We start from the raw sequence: 22698 nt of genomic DNA, 5'->3' as shown, positions 1-22698 counted from the left end.
AAATACCTAATAAGGCATTGAAAGAACCAATTTTTTTTTTTAAGATTTTATGTATTTCACAGAGAGACAGAGCAAATGAGGGAGCACAAGCAGGGGGAGTGGGAGAGGGAGAAGCATGCTCCCCACTGAGTAGGGAGCCCGATGTGGGACTCCATCCCAGGACCCTGGAGCCATGACCTGAGCTGAAGGCAGACACTTAAGGACTGAGCCACCCAGGCACCTTGAAAGAACTCATTTTAAATATAAGCAATTAAAAATGTCATCTTTCAACAACTATTAAGTTCTTGAATCTGTGTCACTTTTATAGATGGCAATTTGTGTAGTTATTAAATTGTTCTGACATTTTATAAGCCTGCTTTCAATAGTTTATTTTATTTATAAGGTGACAATGGTATGGACTCTGATATGGAAGAGGAAGCAGATGATGGCGCTAAGATGGGATCTGATTTAGTCAGTCAGTAAGTTAAAAACTTTCATTTCCATTTCAGAATTTCTTTGTTGTTCCTTCCATAATTTCTTACCCCAACAATGTGATTGTTTTTCTGTGTTGTATTTATAGAAAATGATTTAACAGAATTGATTTGTTTACTTGTAATGATTGGTCCTTTTGGAATATATGAGAATACAGTTAATTGCTTTCAGGATTAGGGTGATTTTCTTAAACTACTACTCGTACATGTATGACAACAGTGATGCAGCCTGAAGCAGAATCCCATCGCCCATTTGGAATATGAATTTACTACTAGTGATACTCACTATTTACTAAGTACTTACGCTACCAGGTATTATTTTAGTGGTTTAGAACACTTGAAATTCTTCTAGTATCTATTAATGTCAGATTGATAATTGTCTAATTTCACAAATGAGATAGGTGGTTCATTTTATAAAGGTACATAAAATTTGACTATTGTGATGATAAAAAAATGCCCAGAGTTTTTGGATGCTAATATAAACCTTTTAATTTTGGAAAGTTTTAAATTTACATAAAAATTAAAAGAATCATAGAATGAAATAGCAACATTAAGCTTTTGCTATTTTTCTCCCAGAGCTGTTTGCATTAGCTTTCTAGGGTTGCCATAGCAAAATACCGTAGACTGGTTGACTTATTTAAAGAACAGAAATGGATTTTCTCATGGTTCTGGAGGCTGGAAGTTCAAGATCAAGGTACTGGCAAGTTTGGTTTCCTCTGAGGCCTCTCTTCTTGACTTGCAGATGGCTACCTTGTTGCTGCTTCTTTTTTTTAAGTTTTATTTTTTTGAGGGGCCGGGGGCCCAGAAGGTGAGGGCAGAGCTAGAGGATTCTCAGGCAGACTCCCCACTGAGCAGAGAGCCTGACGTGAAGGATATGGGGCTCAATCCACAGACCTGAGATCGTGACCTGAGATCATGACTGAACTGAAACCAAGAGTTGGATGCTTAACCGACTGAGCCACCCAGGTGCCCCTTGTTGCTGCGTACTTGGCTGCCCTTATGTGGGTGTGCCCCTGATGTCTCTCCCTGTATTCTAATCTCTTTTTATAAGGATACCAGTCAGATGCCAAAGTCTACCATAATGGCCTCATTTTAACTTAATTACCTCTTTAAAGGTCCTATCTCCAAAATAGTGGTATTCTGAGATACTGTGGTTGGGCTTCAGCCTATGAATTTTTAAGGGAGGAGACATAATTTAGCCCATAAATCATTTAAAAATGTAGAGGTCGGGGCGCCTGGGTGGCTCAGTGGGTTAAAGCCTCTGCCTTTGGCTCAGGTCATGATCCCAGGATCCTTGGATCGAGTCCCACATCGGGCTCTCAGCTCAGTAGGGAGCCTGCTTCCTCTTCTCTCTCTCTGCCTGACTCTGCCTACTTGTGATCTCTGTCAAATAAATAAATAAAATCTTAAAAAAAAAATGCAGAGGTCATAATATTTAATGCCTAAACAGTTCAGTATGCATTTCCTAAAAATGACAGTCTACTGCATAGTGGTAGTACAACATCACTTTTAAGAAAATAAACAGTAGTTCAGTAATGTCACCTAATATGTTGCCCATACAAAATTTTCCCAATTACTAAAAAAAAAAATTTTTTAGAGTGTGTTTATTTTAATTAACTGATTCTGATCCAGGATTCAATTAGAGTTCATGTTTTTCAGTTGATTGTTTGCATCACAAAGCTGTGTTTAAAGGGAAGGTTTTGCTGTAAGAAATAATAAACTTATTGACTAGCCCAGAAACTTAGTGCACATTTTAAAGGAATTTAAAAAATAAAAAGGAAACCAGAAGAAAGTTAGAAAAATGAAACAATGAATGTAAACATTAAAACTAAAGAAAGAGAAATGAATAAGTCCATTAACTTGGTCTGTGTAAAGTCCAGATCATAGAGAAAGTCCTTTTGGGTCTGATTAAGGAGGTAAGTGGAGAACAATTAGAATTGAGATTAGGAAGAAAGGAGGTATTATTATCACAAAATCATAGACTGGTATGAATCCACATGCAGCATTGTATAAACAAACTTGAAACTAACAAATGGATTTTGTTGTTGTTGTTGTTGTTGTTTTTTCAAAATACAAATAAACCAAATTGACTTTCTGTAAAAGTAGAAAACTTGGAGATTAACAAAGAAGAAATTGGAAAGTTGAATAGAGATCTGCTATTGAAAGAAAGACCAAGACAGGGTGGATTCACAGCTGAATTGTTACTTAATGTGAGTCAATGCATATAATGTGTTTACAGCTAATAAAATATTCATTAATACCAGCTGTTGTTACTTTCAAACACATTACACCTTTGTTGTTTAAATTATTCTGGGCTATAGGAAAAGATGAAAAGGTCTTCAATTTACTTTATGACTACTACATAGCTTTAATACCCCAAATCTCATAAACAGTGACAAAAAAGCATATGGGAGATTATAGACATTCTCACTTGTGAATGTAGATGTGAAAATTATAAGTACATATTAGCATGTAGAATCCAACAGTGTATCATGTGAGTAGTTACGCCACTGACCAAGTAGAATTTATTCCAGGAATTTACAGGAAATTTAGTTAGAAAGTCTATTAGCGTAATTCGTATCGGCAAATTAAAGAAGAAAAATTATATTCTCAGATAAGTAGATACTAAAAAGGTCTTTGTTAATATTCAGCAGTCATTTCTAATATAAGCTGTAGGTAAAACAGGTACGGGAGGGGCACCTTAAATCTCAGTCCTTAAGTGGCTTCCTTCCCCTCAGGTCATGGTATGCGCCTCCCTCCCCCTGCCCCCACATCCTGGGGTTGAGCCCCTCTTGGGCTCCCTTCTCAGTGGGAAACCTGCTTCTCCCTCTCACATTCTCCCTGCTTGTGTTCCCTCTCTGTGTCTCTCTCTGTCAAATAAATAAATAAAATCTTAAGAGAAAAGGGTACTGGAGAAAACTACTCAGATAAGGTGAGGACATTTGACCAAGTGAATTAAAATGAGGGACTAGAAGGAAGCCTGTTATGGCCATTTATTTTAAACATTTTCATAGAGGTGCTAACAAATATAGTTAGACCAAAAGAAAGATGGGTGACAGAGAGGAATTAACTTTGATATGATAAACTTTGGAAAAGAAGAAGTAAACATGTTTCTCTTTCCATTTTATAAGATTATAGACCTAGAGTAGTTGAGATATTCTAGGTTTGTTTTTTTTTTTAAGATTTTATTTATTTTATTTGATAGAGATCACAAGTAGGCAGAGAGGCAGGCAGAGAAAGAGGGGGAAGCCGGCACCCCACTGAGCAGAGAGCCTGATTCGGGGCTCAATCCCAGGATCCTGGGATCACGACCTGAGCTGAAGGCAGAGGCTTTAACCCACTGAGCGACCCTCTAGGTTTTTTTTTTTTTTCTTAAAGACTAGAATTTGATAAGATGGAGCAGTATATAAACATAAGAAAACCAACAACTATTCTCTATTAGAGCAGAAAGATCTATAAAGGGAATGTATTAGGGTTTTCCAGAGAGACAGAAGCAGTAAGATATTGTAGATATATAAGAGATTTGTTATAGGAATTGGGTCATGTGCTTATGGATGACAAGATGTCCCACTGTAAGGACCTATTTTATATTTTTATTTTAGCCAGAGGCTTCCATTGAGGTTAAACAATAACTTTGTTGTTTAATCCTTAAACTGTCCCTGCTCCCCTTCCCCTAGGGGACTTAAAAATAAGTCCGGGAAACCAGTCCCAGGTAACAAAGTCCAAATACAAGGGTCGGTCAGGCCAGGTGGAGGTATTCAATCAGTGGGGGACGTGTACTGTCTCCTAGCTACCAAGGAGTATGGGCCCCGCCCTTTGGGTGCCTTTTGGGCGCCAATTCTGAACAAGATGATAGGCTGGTTCAAATGTCTACTAGGGTAAATTGTAATTCAGTTGGTCACCTAGCATCACTGTGGAGTTTCCTGTGTGTGTTACAATTTCATTGGCCACCTGTGTGTGGCCAGGCCCAACCACTTGGCCTTTGCTCTATAAAAGTTAGTCTGGAAAGCAGGGAGGTGTCGTCCTCTCTGTAGGGACGCCCCGACTGGTCCGTTTGATGGTCAGTCTGGTTCTTGATGCCTGGCGCGAAATAAAACTTTGCTTGACCTTCCCTTTATATCAGTCTCACTCCTTTGATCACGGACCCATTATTGGGGTACCCAATTTTGGGGGGACCCAACTCCATGATCTGTTGATCTTTTGTCTGTAAGCTGGAGAGCCAGGAAAGCCAGTGGCAAAACACTGTCTACTCTGAAGGCCAGCAAATGTGGTGTAAGTCCTAGTCTAACTCCAAAAGGTCAGAAACCGGGAGCGCCCCTGTTCCAGGGTAGATGGATTTCTGAACTCAAGTGGACAGTTAATTTGCCCTTTTGCCTTCTTTTTTTTTTAGATTTTTTTTTTTTTTTTTTTTAACTTGAGAGTGAGAGTAAGCACTGGGAGTAACCAAAACAGGAGGGACAAACAGGCTCGGCACTGAGCACAGAGCCCGAAGTGGGGCTAGATCCTGTATGAGTGGGTTAGTATCAGGACCCTGAGATCAAGACCTAGCTAAAACCAAGAATTGGCCCCTTAATGGAATGAGGCACCCAGGTACCCTGCCCTTCTTGTGCCTTTTTTATTCCAGCCCTCAAGGGATTAGCTGTAGCCTAGGGGGGGGGGGGGGTAGGGCTACGTGCTTTACCCGGTTCAATTCAAATGCTAATATCTTGAGGAAACATCCTCACAGACATAGTGAAGTAATGCTTTATCAGCATTCTTCAACCCAGTGACTGGGAACTAAAAAAAAAAATTCTGTTAATACGAGTTACAAAAATATGATGGGCTTTCAAATACCTTTAACAGGAAACTTACGAAGAAAACCATAACATTTTACTAAAAAACAGAAAAATAATCTGAAAAAAATAGAAAGCGTACTTTAATTGTGTAATCTATTGTGGTAGTTGGTGAAGTTCTTAAATAAGATTAAAAACCCAGAAACCATTAAAAAAGATGTGGGGCTCAATCCCAGGACCCCAGGATCATGACCTGAGCTGAAGGCAGCCACCCAACCAACTGAGCCACCCAGGAGCCCCACGTCTGGCTCTCTGCTCAGTGGAGAGCCTGTTTCTCCCTCTCCTTCTGCCTGGTTCTCTGCCTACCTGTGTTCTGTTTGTCAAATAAATAAATAAATTCTTTAAAAAAAAAAAAGATGTATTTGTGTGAAAAATTTTTTTTAATTTTGGGTATTATTTATCTTAAATAGTCAGTAACCAAACAAAAGATCTATAAGAAATACTTGCAAGCGAGGTATAATAAGCCTAATATTAGTGAAGATTGAATTCAAGGCAAAAAGATTTATACAAGATCGTAAAAGGCAATTTATAATACTGTGACATCCACAAAGGTGATCTAACAGGAATATATGCCTTACAGGTGCCATATATTTGTGTTATTTCCTCTGTATCACTTTTATAAGGCAAAAACTATGGGAATCATGATGTGAAATAAGTATGTGAGTAGTAGGAACTTAACTTTTTTTTAAGGTTTTATTTATTCATTTAACAGAGAGGGAGAGTACAAGCAGGGAGAGCAGCAGGCAGAGTGGGAGGGAGAAGCAAGCTCTGTGCTGAGCCAGGAGCCAGATGTGGGACTCCATCTCAGGACCCTAGGGTCACGACCTGAGCCGAAGGCAGCTGCTTAACAAACTGAGCCACCCAGGCGTCCCGTAGGAACTTAATTTTATCTCTCTCATCTATCTCATGATAAATTATCTAGATGAAAGGTAAGTAAAGATATTGAGGACCTAAATGAATTGATTGGTATAGACCATATTCTGTATTCTGAAAACAGAACTTATCTCCTGTGGAATATCCACAAAAATAGTAAGTTTGGTCATAAAATGTTTAATGAAGTTCTTAAAGAACTTGTTGACCTGATTTTAGAGCAGTAAAGTAAAATGAACAAAAAGCCTATGGAACCTCACTGTCTATGTATTCTAAAACTCAACAGCTTTGAGGTTAAAGAGGAATTATAAACTGTTTAAAAACTAACATTAAAAAATGAACCAGCTCTATGGGATACAGCTAACGTAATACTCAGGAAAATTTTAGCCTTAAGTATATATTACTATTCTGTAAATAATTAAAATAAGTGAACTGAGTATTCAATTCAAGAAGTTAGAAAAAAAGAACAATAAAATAAACCTAAAAACAAATGCACACAATAGGCACCTGGGTGGCTCATTTGGTTAAGCCACTGTCTGACTCAGGTCATGATCCCTGGATCCTGGGGTGATCAGCGGGGAGTCTGCTTCTCTCTCTGCCTCTTCCTGCCACTCTGCCTGCTTGTGCTCTCTCTCTGATAGATAAATAAATAATTTTTAAAAAATGCATACAAATAATGGCATACTTAAATATGAAAATCTTTACATGGTTTCTTTCTAAAATAGGACCAAGCAAAAATACCTTCTCTCATCACTCCTATTTAGCAAGGTAGTGGAAATATCAACAGGTTTAACAAAGCATGAAAAAGAAATAAAAGTCACACAGATTAGAAGGAAAAAGTAAAACTCCCTATTTGCAGAAGACTTTGTGTGTTAAGGGGCTGCCATAACAAAATACCACAGACTAGATTATGTACAACAGAAATTTAACTACCAAAAATAACAAGAAAGCAGAAGCATTAGTTATAAGAAGTTTTTGACAGTTTGCTACTTTTAAAACTTGAAATTAATGAGTTTTAACATAACAAATTTATAGGAATGAGATTAGGAACTATAAAGATAAAACATTCACAGTTTCTAAATACCTTCATTTTCAAAGGGTTGACAGATGGGAGGTCCCTGAGTGGCTTAGTGGGTTAAGCCTCTGCCTTCGGCTCAGGTCATGATCCTAGGGTCCTGGGATCAAGTCCCGCAGCGGCCTCTCTGCTCAGCAGGGAGCCTGCTTCCCTTCCTCTCTCTTTCTGCCTCTCTGCCTACTTGTGGTCTCTCTCGTCAAATAAATAAATAAAATTCTTTTTTTTTTTTTAAATGGTGACAGATGGGATTGTCACTTTGGTTCACCTTAGGTAAGCAAATGAACAAATTTATATTGTGTTACACTAAAAACCTCAGCATCTATGATTTTGCAGTGTTTTAAAACTGTTAGGTATTGTGACAAGATTTACCAATGTTACAGATGACAACAATTGCTTAACAAGGACAAGAATTTTAAGTAAATAAGTCAGTATAAAGGCCGGGAATTAGAGTACTGTCTCTATTTGGAAATGTGCTGGAAATGAAGTATTATAGCTAAAATAGCACACAAAATGAGACTAGGTATTAGCTCAGCCTATAATGTAAGATGATTATGCTCTAAAGAATATGTTTGTAATAATATTTAAATCTTGAATAGTGCAATAAAATAATCCAAATTGGGGCTTTATTATAAAGAATAAAAATACAAATACTTCAGGGAGATCTTAGCAGTATTTTAGAATTCCTGTAATAAATATCTTCATGAATTTTAAATTAATGTGCTTTTAGTGAGTGATATTGAGAGAGAATTTGGTGGAAATGAAACTGTGTTTCCCTATAGATAATAAGCATTGTTGAGATAATATTACAGTTCTAGAAGGCAAATTTAAAAATCCACATTCTCAAAATAAGGTATACTGCAAAGTAGTTTGTATTATGAGTGTTATGGAAATACTATTCATGGTCATTGCTACTTTCTTAGCAGATAATAGGCAAGTTCTAAAGTAGCTCTTACTGGATTCCAGTTTTAGATGATAACTTTTTTTTTTAATGAGAGATTCCTAAATATACTTGAGAGATTTTAGGTAACAGATATAAATGGAATCATTTTATATTCACTAGAATATTTAATTAGTGAATCAAATTTAGAGGAAATTATTTTTGCAAAGTGAATAATTCCTTGGCAGGAATTTTTTTTAATTTCCATTTGAGCATCTGTTTTATGAATTTCAAATATGAATATTTTTGTTCACGATAGAATACCTAGGTATTAAATACAAGTAGTTGAAAAGAGAAGTTGGTGTCATCTACTACTAGTTACTACTTACAATGTACTGGTTACTATTTACAGTGTACTAGGTTTTAATACATTGTAATAATTATATTTTTTAAATAGTCTACAAGTTCTTCCACCCTTCAGAATAGGAGTAGCTTCCTGTTTACTGCTGTTTATAGTCACGTTAGGGGTTAGGCGCTTTAGTAAAGATAGAATGAAAGAAGAGCATATTGCTTAGTTGTAGGTGGGTAAATGACTACTTTGTATTCAGATGTTTATTCTTGAAAATGCTGAACTATTTCTCTGGCTTTATCAGTTGTCTTACTAAGAATAACAGCTAGAACTGTACTGTATGACCATTCTTCTGTTGCTGAACCTTGGCAGTGATAATGATAGAATTTTTTTTTTTAAAGATTTAATTTATTTATTTGACAGAGAGAGACCAAGCAGGCAGAGAGGCAGGCAGAGAGAGAGAGAAGAGGAAGCAGGCTCCCTGCCTAGCAGAGAGCCCGATGGGGGACTCGATCCCAGGACCCTGAGATCATGACATGAGCCAAAGGCGGAGGCTTAACCCACTGAGCCACCCAGGTGCCCGATACATGATAGAATTTTGATGCTGTATGTTAGTTTAATAAAAAGCCGGAGATCAGCAGCTGTGTTAGTTTCCCTAATTTTTAAATTGTATCTATTGTCATTTTTCTGTTGGTCAATTTACTGCCTCATCCTGTTGCTTGAAGACTGGTTTCAATGTTAACAGGTATTTTTCCTTTTTTCTGCTATTATCACTATTTTTAAAAAATTAAGTTTTTCTTAATCACTTAACTGATTCTTATTATATTAATTGCCCTTTCTAGTTCATTTGAAAAATAAATTCACGGGGCTCCTGAATGAGTCAGGCAGCTGAGTGTTGGGCTCTTAATTTGGCTCAGGTCATAATTTCAGGGTCTTGGGATTGACCCCCCACTTCAGGTCCATACCCAAAGCTGAGTCTGTTTATTCCTCTCCCTCCCCCACTTGCACTGTCTCTCTCCACACTTGATCTTAGCCAAAAGGCCGAGAAGCGATGCACTGTCTCTCTCTGTTAAATAAATTAATAAATAAAAATAAATGAAATCTTTAAAAAAGAGAAATTCACTGATGTTTACAGTGTGCTAAACTGATATTAATGAGTGTTCTCTAATACACATGTGAACTTGTCCCTCCATTTGAAGTGTTTGCTTACCAAGAGTTTTTGTAGTTACATACTAGTTAAATATATAAACTGATGAAATATAAACATGAAAAGAGTAGTTGATTAAGTTGATTGTTTTGAAAAACTCAGTGATATTATTAAAAAGTTGTCATTTAGCTGTGGGGTAACAGTAAAAGTTTGGGGAACATTGTATAAAGGGTAATTTTTTTTGGCACTGAGATGTTTGCATTTTATTTTATTTTATTTATTTATTTGACAGAGATCACAGATAGGCAGAGAGGCAGGCAGAGAGAGAGAGAGGAGGAAGCAGGCTCCCTGCTGAGCAGAGAGCCCGATGCGGGATTCGATCCCAGGACCCTGAGATCATGACCTGAGCCGAAGGCAGCGGCTTAACCCACTGAGCCACCCAGGCGCCCCGATGTTTGCATTTTAAAGGAGCCAAAAGTAGAAATGATTTATGTGAGTAGGATGAAATTGAACTTTTCCATGGATTCACAATAATGGTAAGGCTGTGGCATCGGGGCCAAAGATTGGTGAAGGAAGGTCACATTTCTGTTTTATGTTAACCTAAAATGCTTAAATTACATAACTTTTAAAGGTGTTTTCTTATGTTAATAAGAACTTTAATAAGAACTTAATGTCAGGTAAAGACATTACTTGTCTGTGTTAGGTAAAAGGGATTTCACTGTATTATTTCAGGTAAAAAAGGAATTTCACTTTTACTTTTATTATGAAAAATAACAAAAGTATAGAAAATTAGAATAGTGTAACGACACTATTGGCTGGATCTTAACAATTATAGCAGTTTTCATTTTTGCTTCATCTTTTTTCTTAGAGTATTATAATGTAATTATAGATATCTTCATTCTGAATATTTGAATTTCCAGAAAATAAGGACATTTTCCCACATAACTATGTATCTAGTGTCTGTTTTTTAAGAGTTTATTTATTTGAAAGGTAAGTGCATGCACATAGTACAAAAATTTTTAACGTATTTTTTTTTAAGATTTTATTTACTTATTTGACAGACAGAGATCACAAGTAGGCAGAGAAGCAGGCAGAGAGAGAGGAGAAAACAGGCTCCCCGCTGAGCAAAGAGCCTGACGCGGGGCTTGATCCCAGGACTCTGGGATCACGACCGGAGCCAAAGACAGAGACTTTAACCCACTGAGCCACCCAGGCACCCCCAAATTTTAACGTATTTAATGAAAATAAATCTTTCTCCTATTCCTCATTCTTCCTTCCTGTAGGCAACCACAGTAAACCAATTTCTTGTGTATCCTCCCAGAGATAATCCATGGATAATCCATGAGTTTAGAAATACATGTGTATGTATATATTTTTCTTTTCACACCTTAAGGCAGCATACTGTGCAAACTATTCCATACCCTTTCCACTTAATTTTTTCCATATAATAGTATGTCTTTTCTTGGGTTTTATTCTTCCTTGTACATATAAGGCTTCCTATATATACCTGTATACTATTCCATTATTGGATGTAGTAAAGTATTAAGCCTGTTTATGGACATTTAAATTGTTTCCTCTTGGGTGCCTGGGTGGCTCAGTGGGTTAAGCTGCTGCCTTTGGCTCGGGTCATGATCTCAGGGTCCTGGAATTGAGTCCTGCATCGGGCTCTCTGCTCAGCAGGGAGCCTGCTTTCCTCTCTGCCTGCCTCTCTGTCTACTTGTGATCTCTCTCTTTCTCTCTGTCAAATAAATAAATAAATAATCTTTAAAAACAAACAAATTTTTTACTCTTTTGTTACTACAAATGATATAAATATTTCTGTATATAATCTTGTTCCTCTGTGATTATGTGTAGCATAATATCTACAAGTTAATTGTTTAGTCAGATATTTGCGCATTTGAAATTTTAGATTTTGCCATAATTGACTTACAGAGTTTAAACTGATTTATACCTCTAAATGTGGAGTACATGTGTTCATACACTTCACTCAGTATAGTGTTATCTAACATTTTGATCTTTGTTCATCCAGTAGATAATATGTTATGGGAATTTTTTTTTTTTAAAGATTTTATTTATTTATTTGTAAGAGAGAGTGAGAGCGAGCACAGGCAGACAGAGTGGAAGGCAGAGTCAGAGGGAGAAGCAGGCTCCCTGCGGAGCAAGGAGCCCGATGTGGGACTCGATCCCAGGACGCTGGGATCATGACCTGAGCCGAAGGCAGCTGCTTAACCAACTGAGCCACCCAGGCGTCCCTGTTATGGGAATTTTAATTTGTATTCTCTTATTATGAGTGAAATTAATCACCTTTTTATATATTATAGAGCTAGTGGAGTTTTCTTTGAGCTTTGGCATTTATTTACCCTTCGTGTGTATGTAGTTGGAGGACTTTGGTCTTTTTTCTTTTGGGTTTACTTATTGATTTATTTATTTAAAAGATTTTTTTAGATTTATTTGACAGAGAGCACACAAGCAGGCAGAGCGGCAGGCAGAAGGAGAGGCTCCTAACCGAGCAGGGAACTTAATGTGGGGTTTGATCCCAGGACTCTGGGATCATGACCTGAGCCAAAGTCAGATGCTTAACTGAGGCCACCCAGGCTTCCCAGCTTTGGTCTTTTTAATCCATTGTTGGTGATATGGGTTGCAGTTATTTTTTGCTTTGCTCTTCTTTTTATACTTTAAGGCTTTTACCTTGTATTGTATGCATAAATATTTCATGTTAATGTAGTCTAATTTGATAATCTTTTATGGTTTTTGGGTTTTATATTTAGAAAAGTCCTTCTCTTTTCTGAAGTTAGAAAGTATTCCTCATATTTTCTTTAAGTACTTTATGGATTTTTTTAAATGAAATTTATTTTGAAATTTTTAAATTATTTTGAGATTTATTTTGGTCTAAGTTTTAAGGTAGAGCTTTAACATCCCCTTTTAATTTTCATTTTGCCATATTCTTCTTTACAACTATCAAGAATTTACTTAGAATATTATTTTTACAATTCTTGATTACACTGCTATTATTCAGTAAATTTCTTCTGTATGTTTGTTTCCTTTTATTCCCCTCCTTGTTTTCTGTTACAAACTTGTGTGAACCAGTACTTCCATTAACTTTTTTTTAAAGTTAATAGCCAAATGCATGGGCATGGTTTGTTTATTTATTCATTCATTCATTTAAATACTTTATTTATTTGACAGACACAGCTAGAGAGGGAACACAGGCGGGGGGAGTGGGAGAGTGAGAAGCAGGCTTCCCACTGAACAGCGAGCCCAATGCAAGGACCCTGGGATCATGACCTGAGCCAAAGGCAGACGCTTAACAACTGAGCCACCGAGGCACACCCATGGGCATGGTTTAAAAACACAAATAGTACTCTGTCCATCTTTCAGTGCTGCTATCATCATTATGAATTTCACATGAACATTCACATGAACGTTGTGGCACATGCTCTCAAGAACATTAACAAGGTCAATTAAGAAAAAGAAAAAAACACCCAAAAACCCCATAATGCTTGAAAGAGAAGCAAACGCCAAGTTTTTTCTAGGCCATTCTCCAAAGTCATTGTTTGGTTTCTAACTGATGAAGCGTGGTTACATTGGTGAATTTAAAATCATTGATGATTACAGAGCTGGAAAAATTGTTATGAACTTCATGAGCAGGTTAAACAAGTATGGAGTGATCGGTCCCAGGTTTGATATACACTCAAAAGAGCTAGAAAAATGGCAGAATAATCTGCTTCTGTCCCATCAGCTTGGTTTCACGATACTGAAAACCTAACCTGGCATCATGGACCGTGAAGAGGCAAGATGAAGATGCAGGAGGGAAAATTCTGGGATTCTTTTTCAAAGGATGTAATACATATGTGCAGATAAAATGCCTCAGTTAGGAAAAAATTCAAACAGTACTAGTTGTACAGAATGGTACAAAAAGGTACAGAGTTCAAAATGTTTCCTTCCTCTTTTTTCATTCCCATTCCTTGCAGGCCCTTTCTTGAGGATTATGGATCTTTCATTGTTACTTATGTCTGTCTTTTCCTTGAAATTTTCAACATTTAAAATAATTCTGTCTGGATATTTTAGTAGCTTATTTTAGCTTACCCAATAAGGAAGAAGAATTTTCCTTTGGGGCCTTGAGGTCAAATTGTGAGTCAAAACTGACTTTATCCTTTGAGGTATATATGGCCGTATGAATCTGTATATTGCCATAGCTACATGTTGCTTGCTTGCTTGTTTGTTTGTTTTGGTTTGGAGAGTTTTTGTTGTTTTTGTTTTTGTTTTGTTTTGTTTTAATGGCAGCAAAGCAAAGTTTATAGAGCGATAGTACAGAGCTCTTGATCAGGGAGGGGACCGGAGAGGGTTGCTTGGCTACATGTAATTTTTAGGTATTACTACTCAGAGAAGTATTTCTGTAAGTAATAGAAAGTCCAAATAAATGTAAAAAGTGAAGGTTCTAGAATTAAACTGCCTGCATTTCAAATTTAATTTAAATTTAATGCCTGCCGGCATAACTCCAGTTTGCTGGCTTTCTGTTTTTTGGCAAGTTACTTAAATCCTCCTGGGCCTCAGTGTCCTCAGCTGGAGAATTGGGGTAATACCCGTACATACCATACCCTATAGGATCGTGATGATGATTGAGAAGAGGATCATAAAGTGCTTAGAATAGTACCTGTAACATAGTAAGCATCGGAAAAAAAAAAGTTGCTGTATTCGCTTTGGGATTTTTACTCTGAATCTTTCATAACAACTATTCCTAAAATTCCATTTTATGCTGATGAATATTGAGGATTTTCCCCACATTTTTTTATGAAGCCTGAAGAAAATTGCTGGACACTGGAGATGTAGATTTATTTGCTCTTTGGAAAAGCCCTTTGAGAAAAATTAAGCTTGTTTTGCCTCATTTTTAGTGTTTGAAGGTTACAGTTCACTACCATATGATTTAATTTTTTTGAGCCTGCTCTAAGACTTTTATGGTGTTTCAGTTAAAAAAAATAACGTATCGTTTAGATAATTATAGTTCACCTTTTTTGCTATATAGTTCTGTAAAATTGGGCAAATGGGTGGTTTTTTAATCTATTGCCATATTCATGATATAGAATAGTTCCATCACAACTAAAAATCTCCTCTGTGGCTCCTTGTAGTCCAATCCTCCCATCCCCAGTCTCTGGCAACCACTAATCAGTTTCTGTCCTCTATACCTATTCTTTTTCTAGAGTGTGATATAGATGGAATAATACAGTATATAGCCTTTTTTTAAAAAAAAAATTTTATTTGACAGAGATCACAAGTAGGCAGAGAGGCAGGCAGAGAGAGAGGAGGAAGCAGGCTCTCTGCCGAGCAGAGCCCGATGCGGGGCTCGATCCCAGGACTCCAGGATCATGACCTGAGCCGAAGGCAGAGGCTTTAACCCACTGAGCCATCCAGGTGCCCCAATAGCTAGCATTTTTAAATATAGATTTTTCTTATACCAATTCTTTGGTTACATGGGAGACTTTGATACAGGAAAGGCAGGATAAATGCTCTTTTACTGAGTTTCAGAATGAGTAGGTTTCCTAGAAGCACCCCAGTATATAGCCTTTTGAGTCTGCTTCTTTAACTTAGCATAATGCATTTGAGATTCATTTGTATCGTCCTGTATATCAATAGTTCTTCCTTTTTTTTTTTTTTTTTTTTTCCAATTTTAATTTTTTATTTTTTATAAACATATATTTTTATCCCCAGGGGTACAGGTCTGTGAATCACCAGGTTTACACACTTCACAGCACACACCAAATCACATACCCTCCCCAATGTCCATAATCCCACCCCCTTCTCCCAAACCCCCTCCACCCGGCAACCCTCAGTTTGTTTTGTGAGATTAAGAGTCACTTATGGTTTGTCTCCCTCCCAATCCCATCTTGTTTCATTTATTCTTCTTCTACCCACTTAAGCCTCCATGTTGCATCACCACTTCCTCATATCAGGGAGATCATATGATAGTTGTCTTTCTCTGCTTGACTTATTTCGCTAAGCATGATACGCTCTAGTTCCATCCATGTTGTTGCAAATGGCAAGATTTCATTTCTTTTGATGGCTGTATAGTATTCCATTGTGTATATATACCACATCTTCTTGATCCATTCATCTGTTGATGGACATCTAGGTTCTTTCCATAGTTTGGCTATTGTGGACATTGCTGCTATAAACATTCGGGTGCATGTGTCCCTTTGGATCACTACATTTGTATCTTTAGGGTAAATACCCAATAGTGCAATTGCTGGGTCATAGGGCAGTTCTATTTTCAACATTTTGAGGAACCTCCATGCTGTTTTCCAGAGTGGCTGCACCAGCTTGCATTCCCACCAACAGTGTAGGAGGGTTCCGCTTTCTCCGCATCCTCGCCAGCATCTGTCATTTCCTGACTTGTTGATTTTAGCCATTCTGACTGGTGTGAGGTGATATCTCATTGTGGTTTTGATTTGTATTTCCCTGATGCCGAGTGATATGGAGCACTTTTTCATGTGTCTGTTGGCCATCTGGATGTCTACTTTGCAGAAATGTCTGTTCATGTCCTCTGCCCATTTCTTGATTGGATTATTTGTTCTTTGGATGTTGAGTTTGCTAAGTTCTTTATAGATTCTGGACACTAGTCCTTTATCTGATATGTCGTTTGCAAATATCTTCTCCCATTCTGTCAGTTGTCTTTTGATTTTGTTAACTGTTTCCTTTGCTGTGCAAAAGCTTTTGATCTTGATGAAATCCCAGTAGTTCATTTTTTCCCTTGCTTCCCTTGCCTTTTGCGTTGTTCCTAGGAAGATGTTGCTGCGGCAGAGGTCGAAGAGGTTGCTGCCCGTGTTCTCCACAAGGATTTTGATGGATTCCTTTCGTACATTGAGGTCCTTCATCCATTTTGAGTCTATTTTTGTGTGTGGTGTAAGGAAATGGTCCAATTTCATTTTTCTGCATGTGGCTGTCCAATTTTCCCAGCACCATTTATTGAAAAGGCTGTCTTTTTTCCATTGGACATTCTTTCCTGCTTTGTCGAAGATTAGATGACCATAGATTTGAGGGTCTATTTCTGGGCTCTCTATTCTGTTCCATTGATCTATGTGTCTGTTTTTGTGCCAGTACCATGCTGTCTTGATGATGACAGCTTTGTAATAGAGCTTGAAGTCCGGAATTGTGATGCCACCAACGTTGGCTTTCTTTTTCAATATCCCTTTGGCTATTCGAGGTCTTTTCTGGTTCCATATAAATTTTAGAATTATTTGTTCCATTTCTTTGAAAAAGATGGATGGTACTTTGATAGGAATTGCATTAAATGTGTAGATTGCTTTAGGTAGCATAGACATTTTCACAATATTTATTCTTCCAATCCAGGAGCATGGAACATTTTTCCATTTCTTTGTGTCTTCCTCAATTTCTTTCATGAGTACTTTATAGTTTTCTGAGTATAGATTCTGTGTCTCTTTGGTTAGGTTTATTCCTAGGTATCTTATGGTTTTGGATGCAATTGTAAATGGGATTGACTCCTTAATATCTCTTTCTTCTGTCTTGCTGTTGGTGTAGAGAAATGCAACTGATTTCTGTGCATTGATTTTATATCCTGACACTTTACTGAATTCCTGTATAAGTTCTAGCAGTTTTGGAGTGGAGTCTTTTGGGTTTTCCACATATAGTATCATATCATCTGCGAAGAGTGATAATTTGACTTCTTCTTTGCCGATTTGGATGCCTTTAATTTCCTTTTGTTGTCTGATTGCTGAGGCTAGGACCTCTAGTACGATGTTGAATAGCAGTGGTGATAATGGACATCCCTGCCGTGTTCCTGACCTTAGCGGAAAAGCTTTCAGTTTTTCTCCATTGAGAATGATATTTGCGGTGGGTTTTTCATAGATGGCTTTGATGATATTGAGGTATGTGCCCTCTATCCCTACACTTTGAAGAGTTTTGATCAGGAAGGGATGTTGTACTTTGTCAAATGCTTTTTCAGCATCTATTGAGAGTATCATATGGTTCTTGTTCTTTCTTTTATTGATGTGTTGTATCACATTGACTGATTTGCGGATGTTGAACCAACCTTGCAGCCCTGGAATAAATCCCACTTGGTCGTGGTGAATAATCTTTTTAATGTACTGTTGAATCCTATTGGCTAGTATTTTGTTGAGTATTTTCGCATCTGTGTTCATCAAGGATATCGGTCTATAGCTCTCTTTTTTGGTGGGATCCTTGTCTGGTTTTGGGATCAAGGTGATGCTGGCCTCATAAAATGAGTTTGGAAGTTTTCCTTCCATTTCTATTTTTTGGAACAGTTTCAGGAGAATAGGAATTAGTTCTTCTTTAAATGTTTGGTAGAATTCCCCCGGGAAGCCGTCTGGCCCTGGGCTTTTGTTTGTTTGGAGATTTTTAATGACTGTTTCAATCTCCTTACTGGTTATGGGTCTGTTCAGGCTTTCTATTTCTTCCTGGTTCAGTTGTGGTAGTTTATATGTTTTCTAGGAATGCATCCATTTCTTCCAGATTATCAAATTTATTGCCGTAGAGTTGCTCATAGTATGTTCTTATAATAGTTTGTATTTCTTTGGTGTTAGTTGTGATCTCTCCTCTTTCATTCATGATTTTATTTATTTGGGTCCTTTCTCTTTTCTTTTTGATAAGTCGGGCCAGGGGTTTATCAATTTTATTAATTCTTTCAAAGAACCAGCTCCTAGTTTCGTTGATTTGTTCTATTGTTTTTTTGGTTTCTATTTCATTGATTTCTGCTCTGATCTTTATGATTTCTCTTCTCCTGCTGGGCTTAGGGTTTCTTTCTTGTTCTTTCTCCAGCTCCTTTAGGTGTAGGGTTAGGTTGTGTACCTGAGACCTTTCTTGTTTCTTGAGAAAGGCTTGTACCGCTATATATTTTCCTCTCAGGACTGCCTTTGTTGTGTCCCACAGATTTTGAACCGTTGTATTTTCATTATCATTTGTTTCCATGATTTTTTTCAATTCTTCTTTAATTTCCCGGTTGACCCATTCATTCTTTAGAAGGATACTGTTTAGTCTCCATGTATTTGGGTTCTTTCCAAACTTCCTTTTGTGGTTGAGTTCTAGCTTTAGAGCATTGTGGTCTGAAAATATGCAGGGAATGATCCCAATCTTTTGATACCGGTTGAGTCCTGATTTAGGACCGAGGATGTGATCTATTCTGGAGAATGTTCCATGTGCACTAGAGAAGAATGTGTATTCTGTTGCTTTGGGATGAAATATTCTGAATATATCTGTGATGTCCATCTGGTCCAGTGTGTCATTTAAGGCCTTTATTTCCTTGCTGATCTTTTGCTTGGATGACCTGTCCATTTCAGTGAGGGGAGTGTTAAAGTCCCCTACTATCATTGTATTATTGTTGATGTGTTTCTTTGATTTTGTTATTAATTGGTTTATATAGTTGGCTGCTCCCACATTGGGGGCATAGATATTTAAAATTGTTAAATCTTCTTGTTGGACAGACCCTTTGAGTATGATATAGTGTCCTTCCTCATCTCTTATTATAGTCTTTGGCTTAAAATCTAATTGATCTGATATAAGGATTGCCACTCCTGCTTTCTTCTGATGTCCATTGGCATGGTAAATTCTTTTCCACCCCCTCACTTTAAATCTGGAGGTGTCTTCGGGCTTAAAATGTGTTTCTTGGAGGCAACATATAGATGGGTTTTGTTTTTTTATCCATTCTGATACCCTGTGTCTTTTGACAGGGGCATTTAGCCCATTCACATTCAGGGTAACTATTGAGAGATATGAATTTAGTGCCATTGTATTGCCTGTAAGGTGACTGTTACTGTATATGGTCTCTGTTCCTTTCTGATCTACCACTTGTAGGCTCTCTCTTTGCTTAGAGGATCCCTTTCAATATTTCCTGTAGAGCTGGTTTGGTATTTGCAAATTCTTTCAGTTGTTGTTTGTCCTGGAAGCTTTTAATCTCTCCTTCTATTTTTTTCAATGATAGCCTAGCTGGATATAGTATTCTTGGCTGCATGTTTTTCTCGTTTAGTGCTCTGAAAATATCATGCCAGCTCTTTCTGGCCTGCCAGGTCTCTGTGGACAAGTCAGCTGCCAATCTAATATTTTTACCATTGTATGTTACAGACTTCTTTTCCCGGGCTGCTTTCAGGATTTTCTCTTTGTCGTTGAGACTTGTAAATTTTACTATTAGGTGACGGGGTGTGGGCCTATTCTTATTGATTTTGAGGGGCATTCTCTGAACCTCCTGAATTTTGATGCTCGTTCCCTTTGCCATATTGGGGAAATTCTCCCCAATAATTCTCTCCAGTATACCTTCTGCTCCCCTCTCACTTTCTTCTTCTTCTGGAATCCCAATTATTCTAATGTTGTTTCGTCTTATGGTGTCACTTATCTCTCGAATTCTCCCCTCGTGGTCCAGTAGCTGTTTGTCCCTCTTTTGCTCAGCTTCTTTATTCTCTGTCATTTGGTCTTCTATATCACTAATTCTTTCTTCTGCCTCATTTATCCTAGCAGTTAGAGCCTCCATTTTTGATTGCACCTCATTAATAGCTTTTTTGATTTCACCTTGGTTAGATTTTAGTTCTTTTATTTCTCCAGAAAGGGCTTTTATATCTCTCGAGAGGGTTTCTCTAATATCTTCCATGCCTTTTTCGAGCCCGGCTAGAACCTTGAGAATTGTCATTCTGAACTCTAGATCTGACATATTACCGATGTCTGTATTGATTAGGTCCCTAGCCTTCGGTACTGCCTCTTGTTCTTTTTTTTGTGTTGAATTTTTACGTCTTGTCATTTTGTCCAGATAAGAGTAAATGAAGGGGCAAGTAAAATACTAAAAGTGTGGCAACAACCCCAGGAAAATATGCTTTAACCAAATTAGAAGAGATCAAAAATCGTGAGTGGGGGGAAAGGGGATAAAAAGAGGTTCAAAAAGCAAGAAAGAAAAAAATAAATAAATAAAAGAAAAAGAAAAAAAAAAGAAAAGAAAAGAAAAGAATTTTTTTAAAAAAAAAGAAAACACCTAAGAAAAATGTAAAAATATATATATATATATTAGATAAACTAGTAAAAAATCGTTAAAAAAGAAAAAGGTAACAGTTAAAAAAAATTTTACCCGAAGGCGAGAAAAAAGAAAAAAAAAAATGAAAAAGAAAAAATTAAATTAACTGCAAGACTAAAAAAAAATCACAGGAAAAAAGCCATGAGTTCCGTGCTTGGCTTTCTCCTCCTCTGGAATTCTGCTGCTCTCCTTGGTATTGAAACCGCACTCCTTGGTAGGTGAACTTGGTCTCGGCTGGATTTCTTGTTGATCTTCTGGGGAGGGGCCTGTTGTAGTGATTCTCAAGTGTCTTGCCCCAGGCGGAATTTCACCGCCCTTACCCGGGGCCGGGGTGAGTAATCCGCTCGGGTTTGCTTTCAGGAGCTTTTGTTCCCTGAGCGCTTTCCGTAGAGTTCCAGAGGACGGGAATACAAATGGCGGCCTCCTGGTCTCCGGCCCGGAGGAGCCGAGAGCCCAGGGCCCCACTCCTCAGTGCGCCCTCAGAGAACAGCACCCAGTTACTCCCGTCTGCCTGACCTCCGGCCGCGCTCCGAGCTCACCGAGCCTGCGACCGGTTCAAGGTAACACCGAGCTGCGAGCTTACTGTCAGCTCTGTCTCTTATGCAGGCTTTCCCGTTCCAATACCCGCAAGCTCTGCGACACTCAGACACCCCCGATCCTTCTGTGACCCTGCGGGACCTGAGGCCACGCTGACCCCGCATGGGCTTCGCCCCGGTTTAGCCTCTGGAGCGATGTCCCTCAGCGGAACAGACTTTTAAAAGTCCTGATTTTGTGCGCGGTTGCTCCGCCGCTTGCCGGGAGCCGGCCCCTCCCCCCGGGGTCTATCTTCCCGTCGCTTTGGATTCACTTCTCCGCCGGTCCTACCTTTCAGAAAGTGGTTGTTTTTCTGTTTCCAGAATTGCTGTTCTTCTTCTCTTCAATCTGCCGATGGATTTTCAGGTGTTTGCAATCTTTAGATAAGCTATCTAGCTGATCTCCGGCTAGCTGAAGCAGTCTCAGCTTGCTACTTCTCCGCCATCTTGACTCCTCCCCCAATAGTTCTTCCTTTTGATTGCTAAGTAGTTAGTATTCCATTGTGTGGACATACTATAGTTTATTTATTCATTCCCCACTTGAGGTAATTTTGTAAGTAAAATGATGACCCTTCAAAGGTGTTTACACTCCGATCCTCAGAACCTGAGAGTGTGTTACTTTATTTGACAAAAGGCACTTTGCAGATTTGTTTAAGGTTAAGGTTTTGAGATGGGGAAGATTATCCTGGATTACCCAGCTTATCCCCCTTTAATTCTATGAGTTCCTAAAAGTTGAAGAGGAAGACAGAAGAGGTCAGAGAGACCCAACATGAGACTTGACTAGAATCTGGTGATGATCATCAGCTTCTAGCCAGCAAGGAGTCAGGGACTTTCGTTCACGAACCTCAGTGAACGGAATTCTGCCAGCAGCCCAAATGAACATGAATTCTCTCCTAGAGCCTCTAGAAAGGAATGCAGCCTGTGGACACTTTGATTTGGTCTGATGAGACCCATACTGGAACCAGATCTGTATTACAGAACTGTAATATACATTTATGTTATTTTAAGCTATCAGGTTTGTGGTAATTTGTTACAGCAGCAATAGAAAATTAATAAAGGGACATTTCATCTCTTTACAGTTTATAATGATTTCAAATAATGCCACTATGAATGTTTGCATACAAGTTTTTGATAGGAACACAATGAGTTTTCATTGTCCTTAGTCAAGTACTAAGAGTGGGGGTTGCTAAAGGGCTTGTCTGTGTCCTTGCTGGTACTGTATTTGAGAGTTCTGTATATCTGTTGTTCTGATTTTGGCCATTTTAATATATGTGTAGTGATAGGGCATTGTAGTTCCAAATTTGAATTTCCTTAATAATAAATGACGTTGACTATGTCTGATACTATGTTTATTTGCATCTGTATGTCTTCCTTGATCAAGTGACTTAATTTTTAAACCAGTTTTTTAAACTGGTTCTTGTTTTTTTATTATTGTGATTTGAGAGTTCTTTGTATACTCTGAATACAAGTCCTTTATCAGATA

At 37.9% G+C, this 22698-nt stretch overlaps 1 protein-coding gene across 1 annotated transcript in view; it reads left to right on the top strand.

The window, feature by feature from the left end:
- CAAP1 (caspase activity and apoptosis inhibitor 1) overlaps positions 1-22698 on the top strand; it is a 53648-nt gene that overhangs the window by 7230 nt on the left and 23720 nt on the right. Inside the window, exon 4 of the mRNA XM_004761787.3 lies at positions 383-458. Within this exon, the coding sequence (XP_004761844.1) occupies positions 383-458 (76 nt within the window). The remainder of the gene's footprint in view (positions 1-382; positions 459-22698) is intronic.

The sequence above is a fragment of the Mustela putorius genome, unplaced genomic scaffold, assembly GCF_011764305.1.
Source record: "Mustela putorius furo isolate JIRA1106 unplaced genomic scaffold, ASM1176430v1.1 tig00000421_pilon_pilon_pilon, whole genome shotgun sequence".
Classification (NCBI taxonomy): Eukaryota; Metazoa; Chordata; class Mammalia; order Carnivora; family Mustelidae; genus Mustela; species Mustela putorius.
Note: the sequence above shows the minus strand (reverse complement) of the source record. Positions and strands in the feature narration are given on the sequence as shown.